This window comes from Anomaloglossus baeobatrachus, chromosome 3, assembly GCF_048569485.1.
Source record: "Anomaloglossus baeobatrachus isolate aAnoBae1 chromosome 3, aAnoBae1.hap1, whole genome shotgun sequence".
In the NCBI taxonomy this organism is placed as follows: Eukaryota; Metazoa; Chordata; class Amphibia; order Anura; family Aromobatidae; genus Anomaloglossus; species Anomaloglossus baeobatrachus.
The window spans coordinates 162,566,860-162,580,500 of record NC_134355.1 but is presented as its reverse complement, the minus strand read 5'-3'; the positions used below and the strand labels follow the sequence as shown (position 1 = coordinate 162,580,500).

Sequence of the window (13,641 nt, the reverse complement as noted above, 5' to 3'; positions counted from 1 at the left end):
TTTTTATTTCTTGTCGCTATATCATTGTTTAAATCAGGAATGGGCAATTCATTTTTCTGGGTTGTCAAATGAGAAAACGTGACTGGTGTAGAGGGTCAAACCAAGAGGCTGAAATTAATTATGCTGAAAATTAATATTAACATATTAATTATAATTATTAAATATTAATTGTATCACTTAATATTGAATAGAATTAAGTATGCTAACACTCCCACATATACCGTGTGGCCCTTACATGGCCCCCTATATACATTATGGATACACACACAGCAAATACTCACAGACTAATGGCAGAAGATGTAAACTGCCCAGGCAAAAAAACTAATGCACTGCCAGGATGCAGCAAGACCTCCATTAAATGGAGACATCACAGGTGCAAAAGGAGCTTGATGGTAAAATTGCACACTTGTGGCTTGCATAGGTCACTGTTCACATGAACATGCAGGTTCACAGTATCTGGTAAGCAGCCTATTAGTTACGCCTCATAAGGCCTCGTAAGGCCTAGCAAAAAAAGGCATGGCTGCATCCTGTATAAAATGTTCTGTGCAAAAGAATAAATAAATATATGAGGTATCGGTAGGTAATATGGCCATGGTACGGAAGCCCACAATCCACATAACGGATCCTCATTTTTGTGGGTCCCTGCACTAATATATCATATATGTATATATATATATATATATGTATATATATATAAACCAACAACAAAAAAGAGTACACACAGCCCCCTACATACAGTATAAGCCCCCATATACCCCATATATACAATGTGAGTATGGGCCCCACATAGCTCCATATATGCAGTATGAGCCCCCACATAGCCTCTCTATACACAGTTTGACAGCTTGAGCCCCCACATAGCCCCTATGTACACTTTGAGCCCCCAAATTGCCCCTATATAGAGTATAACATTCCATATAGCCTCTCTATACACAGTTTGAGAGCCCAGATAACCCCTATATACAGTATGAGCCTCCATATAGCCACTATATGCAGTATAAGCCCCCACACAGCCTCTCTATACACAATTTGAGCCCCCACATAACCTCTATATACAATATGAGCCCCCAAATATGCAGTATAAACCCCTGCATAGGCTCTCTATTCACAGTTTGAGCCCACACAGAGTCCCTATATGCAGTAGGAGCCCATACATAGTCTCTCTATATACAGTATGAGCCCCACATAGCCCCCAATAAGCAGCGTGAGACCGCACATAGTCCCCTATATACAGCATGAACCTCCACATAGCCTCCCTATATTCAGTATGAGCCCTAAATAATAGGCACATGTACCATACACATATATTCTGAAAAAAAAGCAATGCATACTACCCTCACTCCCGTTCCCGTGGCGCTCTGCTCACGGTCTCCGGTGCACTGACTCTCCGCATAGCAGATGCGATGAAGTGATGTTATTGTGTCTGCTGCCTTAGCTGCACATGTTGATTGGTTGAAAAAGGGGCTGGCGATCTCGTCCTCCACCATTGTATTCACCACTATCTGCATCCTGACGATAGGCGCATGATGCAGCCAGTGGGCCACTGTTTATAGCCCTTTGGCTGTCTCGGCTTGCGAATTGGGCTAGAAAAGCTAGAGGGCATGAAGCTGCTTTGTTTTTGATACTTCATGGTATTTGGCTTTGAAAAAACTGTATTCATACAGTTATATGTTGGTTATATGCCGTTATAGTGCGTCTCCACAGCAGAAATGCAGTAAAAGCACATGCAGTTTTTGCCTGCTCATTTTCTACATCTGATGCAATCTTGTGAGGAAAATCTGCACAGAACATGTCGTATGTGCAATAAAAATTGACATTTTGCGGATTTCACATACACAGTGCATGCTAATTTATGCAACTTAAAAAAAGCACAGTGGCCATCAGATTTCTGTAATTCCCATCCACCTTGCTGGAATTGTAAGATGTTGCTTTTTTTCACAATGAAACTGCACAGCATCAAAAACTCACCAAAAACTCGTGGGAATTCATTCTCTTCTTTAGCACAAAAACTCATGTTTCTAAAAATTGATACATGATTTGCACAGGAATTGCAGACATACGGTACATACAATCACTCCAGGGACTGCATTTGTCCCCAAATTTTGAGACATTTTAAAAAGTTCAATTAATGAAACAGTCGAAAATATCTGGCAATAACAAACCACTCCCCACAATGAGAACATAAAAGAAAAACAAAACAGGGGAACACATAAAAAATAGACTTTACAATAGGTTCAAATTAAAAGAAGACTAAAGCGCAAATAAAAAACAGATGAAAGACACCAAAAATTAGACAAAAGACGTATATGCAATAATGAGTCAGTCTCTAAGGCTATGTGCCCACGTAGCGTATTTTCATACAGTTCTGTAACGCAGCGTAACTGCATGCGTCCTGCGTCCCCAGCACAATCTATGAAGATTATGCATTATCCATGCCCACGTGGCGGCTGCTGCCGAAGCGCTGCGTTCTGAGAAGTGACATGTCACTTCTTTCGTGCGCTTTGCATGCATCCCCCGCTCTGTCTATGGGAGAGGCAGCAGCATCCAGAGCGCATGAAATCGACTTTTCAGTATGGACTGTTTCTGCAGCGATTTGAAGCGCACGTGTGCTGTTCAAATCGCTGCAGAAATTTCTGCAGGGACAGAACGCAACGTGGGCACATAGCCTAAAAGTGAATGAGGTTTTATAAGGCATTCGACTATATTCTGGAACCAAATTGCACATATTAGAATTCCATCATGTCCAAACATAATTTACCAGTTTCCATTTAACTTGTTTTAGGCGTCTTTTTTTCTTGGTTTTTAAGTATTTCTTTTCTATCAGGGTTTCAAGATCGACATAAACTGCAAGCAACTGACAGTGGATTTTGTGAACCAGTCAGTGCTACAGATTAGCAGCCAGGATGTGGAAAGTAAAAGAAGTGACAAAACGGATTTTGCTGAAAAGCTGGGAACTATGAATCGGAGATGGCAGATCCTGCAAGGTTTAATAACAGAAAAGGTAATGACTTCAAATAGGCTCTCCTGACGTCACCTAGGCTCTCCTGACGTCACCTAGGCTCTCCTGACAATACCTAGACTCTCTTGACAAAACCTAGGCTCTCCTGACATCATATAATCTTTCCTGACGTCACCTATGCTCTCCTGATGTCACGTAGTCTTTTCTGACATCACATATACTTTCCTGATATCACATATGCTCTCCTGACGTCACATAGGCTCTCCTCCTGATGTTACATAGGTGCTCCTTACATCATATAGGCGCTCCTGACGTTACATACGCTCTCCTGACGTCGCATAGGCTCTCCTCCTGACATCACATAGGCTCTTCCCCTCCTGAAGTTTTACATAAGCTCTCCTAACGTAACATAGACTCTCCTTCTGACATCACATAGGCTCTCCTCCTGACATCACATAGGCTCTTCCCCTCCTAACATTACATAGGCTCTCCTGATGTTACATAGGCTCTCCTGACGTAACATAGGCTCTCCTTCTGACGTCACATAGGTTCTCCTAACATCACATATACTTTCCTGATATCACATATGCTCTCCTAATGCCACATATGCTCTCCTGACATCACATAGGCTCTCCTCCTGATGTTACATAGGCACTCCTGACATCACATAGGCGCTCCTGACATTACATATGCTCTCCTGACGTCACATAGGCTCTCATCCTGACATCACATAGGCTCTTCCCCTCCTGACGTTACATAGGCTCTCCTTCTGACGTCACATAGGCTCTTCTCCTGACATCACATATACTTTCCTGAAATCACATATGCTCTCCTGACGTCACATAGACTCTCCTCCTGATGTTACATAGGCGATCCTGACGTCACATAGGCTCTCCTCCTGACATCACATAGGCTCTTCCCCTCATGACATAACATAGGCTCTCCTGACGTCACATAGGCTCTCCTCCTGACGTCACATAGGCTCACCTGACGTCACATAGGCTCTCCACCTGACATCACATAGGCTCGCCTCCTGACATCACATAGGCTCTTCTCCTCCTCACGTTACATGGGCTCTCCTGAGTTCACATAGGCTCTCCTGACATCACATAGGCTCTCCTAACATCACATAGGCTCTTCTACGTCACATAGGCTCTACTGATGTCACATGGGCTCTTTTAACGTCACATAGGCTCTCCTGATGTCACATAGGCTCTCCTGACGTCACATAGGTTCTCCTTCTGATGTTACATAGGCTCTCCTGACATTAGATAGGCTCTTCTGACATCACATAGCTTCTCCTAACATCACATAGGCTCTCCTCCTGACTTTACATAGGCTCTTCTGACATCACATAGCCTTGTGAGATGGTGAGAGTGTATTAGTGACCTCTATCTATTGTGAACTGCAGCAATACACTTATTTACTGTTCATTGTATATATTGTTACTGACCAGCCACAAGATGCCACTCAATTGACTTTTTCACCTTCGATCTAGCCAGTGGGTACTGGCAAGTGCCAGTGGCTGCAAAAGACAGAGTCAAGACCAAATTCATTCTACCAATGGGACACTACGAGTTCAACAGAATTCCCCTTGACCTCTCAAATGCACCTGGAATCTTCCAGCGGCTGATGGAACATTGCCTTGGCAACATGAACTTTGAGTTCATATTAATCTACCTGGATGATGTGGTGGTGTTAGAACGAGGTCCTAAGATCATCTTCAAGCCGAAAATATGTCAATTGTTCCAAAGAGGTATAGAATACCTAGGGCATGTGGTGACTCCTGATGGGATGCAACCAGCCATCAGTAAAAGGGAGGCCATCCAGAAGTGGCCCACATTGTGTACACTACGGGAGGTGGAGGCATTTGTGGGACTGGCTGGATACTACCGGCGATTCATTCCAAAGTTTGCCCATCGGGCAGGTCTCTTGAACGAGTTGCGAGGGGAAATGGCGGGAGGTCCTAGGAACCGCTCTGTCATCTGGCGTCTATAAAAACGGAAGGCCTTTGAGGATTTGAAGGCTGCCGTAACCAATGCACCGATTCTGGCCTAGGCTATCTTCGACACCCCATTCCTGCTCCACGTAGATGGAAGTTTGCACGGACTGGGAGCGGTACTGTCCTAAGTGTGGGACGGACTAGAGCATGTGGTCGCCTATGTGAGTTGCTCCTTGAGGGAGTCAGTGCATAATACCGACAACTAGAGCTCTCTAAGTTAGAACTATTGGCGCTGGTTTGGGCCATGACTGAGCGCTTCTCAGAGTTCCTAACGGGGGCTGAAGTGGCATAACAGATAATAACCCTCTGTCCTTGAGAATGCTAAGTTGGCAGTGTTAGAGCAAAGGTGGATGGCCCAGCTGTCTAGTTCAATTACCGGATTAAGTTCCAATCCGGAAGAGAAAATGGTAATGTGGATGCGCTATCTCAAGTACCAGCGGGCTCCCAGCTGGCAGTGTCGACAATGAACTAGAGGATACTGAGACTTCAGACCTCGGTCAACTGCCTTCCCTTTTCACCTGGCACACAAAAGTGGCGTGGCCACTGGGATGCCCATGGTGCTTAAAAAAACTCCTGCTGACTGGGTGTGGACCCAGAATGAAAGCAAAGAGTTGTGGCGGTTGAAGCACTAGATCCAGACAAAAACTTGGCCCCAGCCAGAAGAGAGGGAGAGTCTATCTCCAAAGGGTCAGAAATTGTTGCGCCAATGAGATAAGCTGAGTGTGGTACAAGACCTCCTATGTCGCAAGATCTACTTAAATTCGGAGCTGCAGTGCCATCAGCAGATTGTGATCCCAATGGCAGTGGGTCTCATGGTTGCTCAAAAGGCTCACGAGAGAGGCGTTCACTTTGGTAGTGAAAATACATACTAGTGGTTACGTTGGCTTGTGTATTGCCCGGGGCTGGAAAACATGGTAAAGGAAGCATGTCAAATTTGCCGAACCTGCGGACTGAAGTGTCGAACAGCAGGATCCTGTTCAAACCATTAAGATGTTATCCCCACTGGAGTTGCTCTTGATAGACTATGTACAAATAGGGTACTCCACTTCAGGACACTCTTACTGTTGGTGATGACTGTCATTTTACCATATATGTGGTAGAGGTAACGACTAGAAACCAGACTGCGGAGTCAGCCACAGAGGCAGTATATCGTCATTTCATTCAGGTATTCAGGTGTCCATGGTGGATCCACTCTCACCAGGGAACATGTTTCCAGGGTAACTTGATGAAGGAGCTCTACCATCTGTACGGGATCGAACAATCCTGGACAACAACCTTTCATCCGCAAGGCAATGGAGCGTGTTAACGTTTCAATCGCACACCAATCACACACACAATCGCAATCGCAGATGGTACAAACTCTAGAATATGGTCAAAAAGCATGCTGGCTGGAATACCAACCTGAGCACATGTGTGCGTACAATAACCGAATACATAGCAGAAAAGGGTACTTGCCCCAAATGTTAATGTGTGGGAGGGCAGGTAGAGAGATTGAGGATTTTTCACATGCCTGACCCCGTGGCTGACCCTCCTCGGATCACAACCACATGGGTGCAGGAGCACAGACGCCGGCTAAGAACAATGCATAGGGTGGTAGGTGACTGGTTGAGACAAATTGTACACCCTTACCTGGGACTGGTACAGGAGGACGTGTTTGTTCCAGGGGAAAGAGTACTGGTTAGGACTAAGAGATGGTCTGAAAAACTAGATGATCGGTGGGAGGCAGTATCATATGTGGTAAACAGGAGGGTAGGACCGGATATTCCTGTGTATGAGGTGGAACCAATGGGAACTGGGGGTCCGACCATAAATCTCCATCGTAACATGCTTCAAAGGTGTCAATTTGAGGATCCCACACCTCCAGAGGCAACCCCTAACCCTAAAGTAGTGGGAGTACAACCCCTGGTGGATGCTGACTGGTGGGCTGCACCCACTCCTCCACAGGCTGAAAGCCCCATGACTTTGTTTGTGCGTCCCAGAGAAGGTGTTATACCACCCGCGGTTCTCCCAACAGATAATGTCCCAGAGCAGGTGGATGTTCCACCACTGCGAAGGACCACTAGGTCTTCAGCGGGTGTTCCTCCAGAGTGTTATGCACAACATGAGTTCATTTGGGGATGTGTGTCGGGGACGACAACCTCAAGTGAGGTGGCATGTGAGAGGATGAGAGTGTATTAGTGACCTTAATCTATTGTGAACTGCTGCAAAACACTTATTTACTCTTCAGTGTATGTATTGTTACTGACCAACCACGAGAGGCCACAGTTTTGCATCTGCATTTGACTGTTTGGTTACTATAGCAACATCTCAACGTACTTCTCCAGTGGACTTTGAGGGCTGAGGAGGCGGTGTGTGTGAGCTGCAGGGAAAGCAAGAGTTGTGCATAACGGAAAGGAGCCATCACAGAAACACTTAAGTGAATTGAGAGAAGATTCGTGTTGGAGTTTAGTGAGGAGGACAGTGACACGTGTGAGCAGCATCCTAGGCCAGAGATCACCATTCTGCAGTTGCTGGCTAACTGGTTCATTGTGAGAAGATCTCCAAGTCTCTTATTATGGCAGCTGGATACCATAGTACCCAGGTACGGTAGACTGGGCCCAGGACTGCGTGCACACTACCTTTATGTTTTGATACCAAATTACCTATCTGTTCTGGTTAGGCTGACTATATACACACAGTAAGACTTGCGCCACTGATGTGTCAGTTTACAGTTACATTTAAAACCTTAAAGGGACAGCACCACACGTTTGCATTGACTGTCGCTTTATAAAATTTCTAAGACTGTGTTGCTGAACTGCGTGGTTTGCCTTCCCACTTTTACCATCTGCCTTCTCTGTGAGGCTTCAGCAATTAAGGGTATTCAGGTGGTGTATGGGATTTGTTTATGTTAAGGTGGATAAGTTGTGATCTCTTGTGCTGCACCACTGGTAGGGCGTGTTCACGCACACACACAATTACTGCTATTCCCAGGGGGATTAATAGGTATTAAGCAAGTGTTCAGACAGTCCCTTGGTTAGGGAAAGGTTGGTGAGAAGGCGACATAATTCGCCGTTACGGGTAGTGCAGCACAGGAGTGTCGGCCTTAGGCCTTGTATTTATATTGTTCCATTTTATGGATGCCTTTGTTTTTGTAAAGTAAAGCAATCATTTATCAATCCAAGTTCGTATAGTTGCTTTCCTGGTGCGTAGTTTTGCTCTATACTGGGGAGTCCACCCTGTACACGACTTACAGCTTCTCCTAACATCACATAGGCTTTCCTGACGTCACATAGGCTCTCCTCTTGACGTTACATAGGCTCTCCTGACATCACATAGACTCTGCTCCTGACGTCACATTGGCTCTCCTAACGTCGCATAGGCTCTTCTGCCATCACAAAGGCTCTCCTGACATCACATAGACTCTCCCTGATATTTTATAGGCTCTCCTGACATCACATAGGCTCTCCCTGATATTTTATAGGCTCTCCTGACATCACATAGGCTCTCCTAACATCACATAGGCTCTCATTTTTACCCCAGAATTGATGTTACTTGACATATCACCATGTAGCCCCAACCTTAGGCCTTATTTAGATGTCTGTGAGTCACGTGGTTTTCACGGGTTGAACATTATAGTCTATGGGTGTATGATTTTTTGCGGACTGATTGGTTCACAAAAAAAACACACCGACGTCTGTTTTTGATCCAAATCACAGATCAAAAATACCAGCAGCACATGTGCCGTGCACTGTCCATGATTAACATTGCAAAGGATAGGTGAAGCTTTGTCATTTATTTATTTATTTTTTGATATGTAAAAAACACTGATGGTAAAAACTGACAAATCGCAAGACACTGATGAACACTGGATCCAAAACAGTATTGATGTCCCGAGTTTTTTCATAACAGAATAATCATGAACATCTGAATGAGGCCTTAAACATATCTCACGATCACACTGCATAATAATCCCGTGTGGGAATTCACCTCAGGTGCAGATTTTAACTCAATTTATGTTGTAGAGTTTCAAAATTCAAAACTTCACCTTTTGTAATTATTAGGTTTCGGGTTGGGTCACATCTGCGTATAAAAAAATCAGTCTGCTTTGAATCGTTTGCTCCCAATAACCCATTTGGAAATGGCATAATTTCCTGGATCTATTCCACCCTTAATAAACCTCCAGACTCCTAAATTGCCATTTATGGAGCACTGGGAAAACGACCTGAACCATTCACTTTCCTCGGAAAAATGGCAACTTTGTTGCACTACTCACACTAAGGGTAGCCAATAAATCCTCCCTCACAGAAACCGCGATCAAGTTGCTCCATAGAGCATACTACGTCCCGACTAGGCTCAAAATGTTGTATCCCCATGTCTCGGATCAATGCTTCAGGGGTTGTAATACAGTTGGAGTATATGAGACACATATGGTGGGGCTGCCCCAGAGCTCATGCTTTTTGGACTAACATCAAACAGCTCATTCATAATGTCCTAGGAAGCAACATTACTCTTGGCCCATCTAACCTCCTATTAGGAGATAAACCCATAGGGCTTCCCAACAAATCCTTCCGCCTTTTACCGTATCTTATATCACTATGGCGGCAAAAATCCACTTTGCTTCCAAATAGAAAACTCCCCATCTATCTATCCATCCAGGAGGTTAAGGACAGACTTGATAAGATAATGCTATGTATGATCGTATTGATACAACACGACGGGACAGCTTAGAAAACGTCTATGCTATATGGAACCCCTGGGTAGAGCGACATCAAGAACATGGTAATAACCTATCCCAAGGATTACAACTCTCTCCGTGTGTTGTTGTGATCTCCGGATGCAGACTCTTATTCGTCTACTATCCTGGTGCAATGGAGTAGGTACGCGGAAGCCCCCTTCCTCTACCCCCCCCCAACTCCCCTCTACACCCTCTCTTTCAGTTTATTCTTTCTCTAATCTTCTTCTTTCCTAACAGTTTGTGTATGTCCTTTTATTTTTTTCTTTTTGGATACCGATTTAATCAATGCAATCATTTGCCGTAAACCTTGAGTAGGGGAATATATTAATTGCATTATTTGTATTGCTGAATTTAATAGAAAATTACTTGAAACTAAAAAATCGGCCTGATATTCATCCTAAAAGGTTGTAAGAGTGAAATTCTTTTGGTATTCCGTATGTCATGTGAGTGTGTGATTTTTTTTTCTTGCATTTCGTCTGTATTCTACCCCTTTTGTTTCTCAGCAGCTATTATTCTACAATCATTTACAGGACCATATACAGTGTTACAGAATGGTAATGTATCCGTAAAAATCGAACTGCATACGAATATTCGATTTTTTTTCTCGCACCCATAAACTTGCATCGGCCGTTTTACGCGGCCATACGTAACATGCTGCAATTTATTCCCAGCCCAATTACAACTGATACGACTCGCAGATGGACACGGCCTCATTGGTAAACATTGGTGAAAGTGCAATGCAATTGTTTATCAGATTGCGCTCGACGTATTTATACGCAGATGTGAATGAGCCCTTACAGGCAGATTTGCTGTGGATTTTTTCAATCACTTTATATTCTGTGTGGACTTGCCCTAAAAATTTGACCATTCCAGATGCCATTGTCCAATGCCTGAAAATGAACAGGGATCCAGACTTTTATGTCACATGCAGAAAGTGTAGCAGAGCGTTGTGCATTTTATCGTTCTATAGGTGCATGCACAAACATAGTAATGGCTTTTATCTTTATGTGTAACCCTTTATTTTAATAGATCCAGATGCTGGAGCGGTTATTAGAGTCATGGACAGAATACAAAAATAATGTGCAGAGTCTGAAATCCTGGTATGAGAAGCAAGAAAAGAGGTTACAGAAGCAGCAAAGCATCGGTGACCAGGCGTCAGCCCAGAACAGCCTGAAGGAGTGTCAGGTAACGCCGGTACTCTGGGGGGTCTAGTCACTAGCGTCATCTGTGTGAGTAAAGAAACTGTAAAATGCTTCTGTATACACAAAGATTAGACATCCCTTCCTCAGAAGTCTCCCTTGTAATCATAGACCATGTGATTTTATGTCCAAGCATTGTCAGCAATGGCCAGAAGATGTCTCCACAGAACACAACTACCTAGGTAGACTGTTTACGGGGACGCACTGATTTGTACAAAGTGCATTGACTTCCATTGCAAGGTCAGAAGATGAGCAAACATTTATTGAGCAGTAAACAAATGAAATACTTCTTGCAGAACGAAAAATTATGCTAATATGATCCAACATAAAATACATGACAATTTTTATACTTATAACACTTGAATTTCATACATAGAGTTGTCTTCAGTGCACCCCCCTCCTGTGCAAAAGCCATATAGCTCTATACACATCTGCATTGTGGTTTCTTATATAAATGGACAGGACTGCGTATGTTACAGAAAGTGTGTACATGAGGAATGACACTTCGTGACAATTGCATGACTGTTTTCTTGAAGTTACAGAGATATTTTTCAATTGTCAGTTGTCTCTGAGCTAGTGGGTGCAGACTACCATACATAGTGCACACAGATCTGGGGGATTCCTGTTCATCTTTTCTATGTAGGGCATGTTCAGAATCAGGGGCAGCATGGATGACATTTTGTATCAGTACTCAGCATTGTGAATCTAGGTCCGGGATGTGATAAAACACTTACTAGAAGCTGCTGCATGGTCTGCTTATCTTTGTGTTTGTTGAAGTGACACTGACTACAGTATTTAAAGAAGTTGTCCACTACTTTTACATTGATGGCCTATCCTTAGGAGAGGTCATCAATGTCTGATCATCCGGGGTCCGACACCCCACATCCCACCGATCAGCTGTTCTCGGTCCCAGTGGTGGCAGCAGGCAGACGGAAATCCTCAGTTCTGGAGCTGTTTTGTCTTCTGATAGTATCCACTGCCGCCTCCTGCACATCAGCCTTCTATTGATTAGAATGGGAGGCGGATGTGCAGTACCCGACAGCAGCCACTATTAGAAGACAGCTAGGGGCAGCTCGGGAACTGAGTATTTCCGGCAGCCTGCTGCCACCGCTGGGACCAATAGCGGCTGATTTGTGGGAGTGCCGAGTGTCGGACCCCAGACGATCAGGATAGGCCATCAATGTAGGAGTAGTGGACAACCTCTCTAAGCTTTTCTACTTAAAATGAACATACCTCAAGCAATGTTATATGATGCATAACATACTTATTAATGATTTATGTTTTCTTTTTTCGTCAATTTAAGGAGCTGGAAGAAGCTGTTAAGGATAAAGAGAAAGACTTAGAGAAGATTGGACAAAGTGGAATATCCTTAATACAGAATAAAAAAGAGAAAGCCACTGCGATAGTTATGGACACCCTAAGTGAATTAAACCAGTCTTGGGCACATTTGGACTGTAAGGTCAGTGTTGATTCATATGCTTGTAAAATATTCATAGGCTGAGTGCCATGTAGGATGGGGAGCCATGACTAATATAAGAAAGCATTGTGGATTGTGCACCATTGACATTCATCTAATTGTTAAGTAAAGGACGAGATCTATTTTATCGAAATAATTTGTACAAAAGGTTGAGAAACATTGTGTGCCTATGGTATTACTTGTCTTGCACTAATCCTGAGTTACAGCATGTATAATACCTCAGAGCTGCATTCACAGTGCTGCAGCCTTTAAACTCACAATCTCCTAGAATTCTTTATGGGCTTGGTGGATGCCCACAGTTGTTTCTGCTGACTTGTATTTTGGATTGTGTAGTCCTTAAATCTAGTGTTGTACTTTAGCCTTTAAAAATAACAGCAAACTATAACAGTACAGGAACTAAACACATAGAAATTTGTCTGACAACATTCTTCTTAAATTACTTCATTTAACAAGACTGTTGTCAGACCTATAATGAAATTATATAGTCAGTAAGAATGGTCTAAAAATGAAATCAAGTATACTCACCTACTCTAAATCCATGGATGTAATGCAGGCAGCTCCAGTGGTGAGTGCTAGGACAGGTAGTAATGGCGTCCCCTTCTTCTGTCTCCTGACCACAGAAGTCTACAAACCATCTCTACCGCCCATAAGGTTGTTGTAGAGGCTACACAATCTCTTTAACGGAATCTGTTACCAGGTTTTTCCTGTGTAATCTGAGACAAGAGACCTTGATTCCAGCGATGTGTGACTTACTGGGCTTCTTGCTGTAGTTTTTGTCAGCAGGAGATTATCAGTTGAGGACTAGTAAAGACATGTAGTCCTTTATATTCTAGAGCTCTATATAAGCTCTCCCCCGCCAATGATTGGCAGCTTTCTGTCTATGCACAGTGTACACAGAAAGCTACCAATCAGTGATCTGGGCGGGAAGATACAGAGCTCAGAATTTAGAGCTCTGCTAGATCTGCAGTAGATAAAACAGTGATTTTCTTCAAAATAACAGCAAGCAGCCCAGTATGTGATACATCTCTAAATTCGGGGTCTCTACATCAAGCATGGTGTCAGAAGGCATAGCATAAACCTGGTGACATGTCTTCTTTGACTGTACCTAACGTTGACCAGCAGAATTGTGAATGCAGCTCTAAATTGTAATTCTGGTCGTAAATAACTTGCAAGAGGTTTTACACTTCTGATCATGTCTTAGCTATTTCTTTTTGGAATATCCAAATATGGAAGGACATTTGGACTTATCTGGTTAACCCAATTTCTCCACTGCCCTAGCCGTTTAGGAAG

At 43.6% G+C, this 13,641-nt stretch overlaps 1 protein-coding gene across 12 annotated transcripts in view; it reads left to right on the top strand.

The window, feature by feature from the left end:
• SYNE1 (spectrin repeat containing nuclear envelope protein 1) overlaps nt 1-13,641 on the top strand; it is a 672,549-nt gene that overhangs the window by 540,709 nt on the left and 118,199 nt on the right. For all 12 annotated transcript variants that reach the window (XM_075339554.1, XM_075339558.1, XM_075339562.1 and 9 more), the window contains 3 exons: nt 2,825-3,001; nt 10,705-10,860; nt 12,178-12,333. In XM_075339554.1, the coding sequence (XP_075195669.1) occupies nt 2,825-3,001; nt 10,705-10,860; nt 12,178-12,333 (489 nt within the window). The remainder of the gene's footprint in view (nt 1-2,824; nt 3,002-10,704; nt 10,861-12,177; nt 12,334-13,641) is intronic.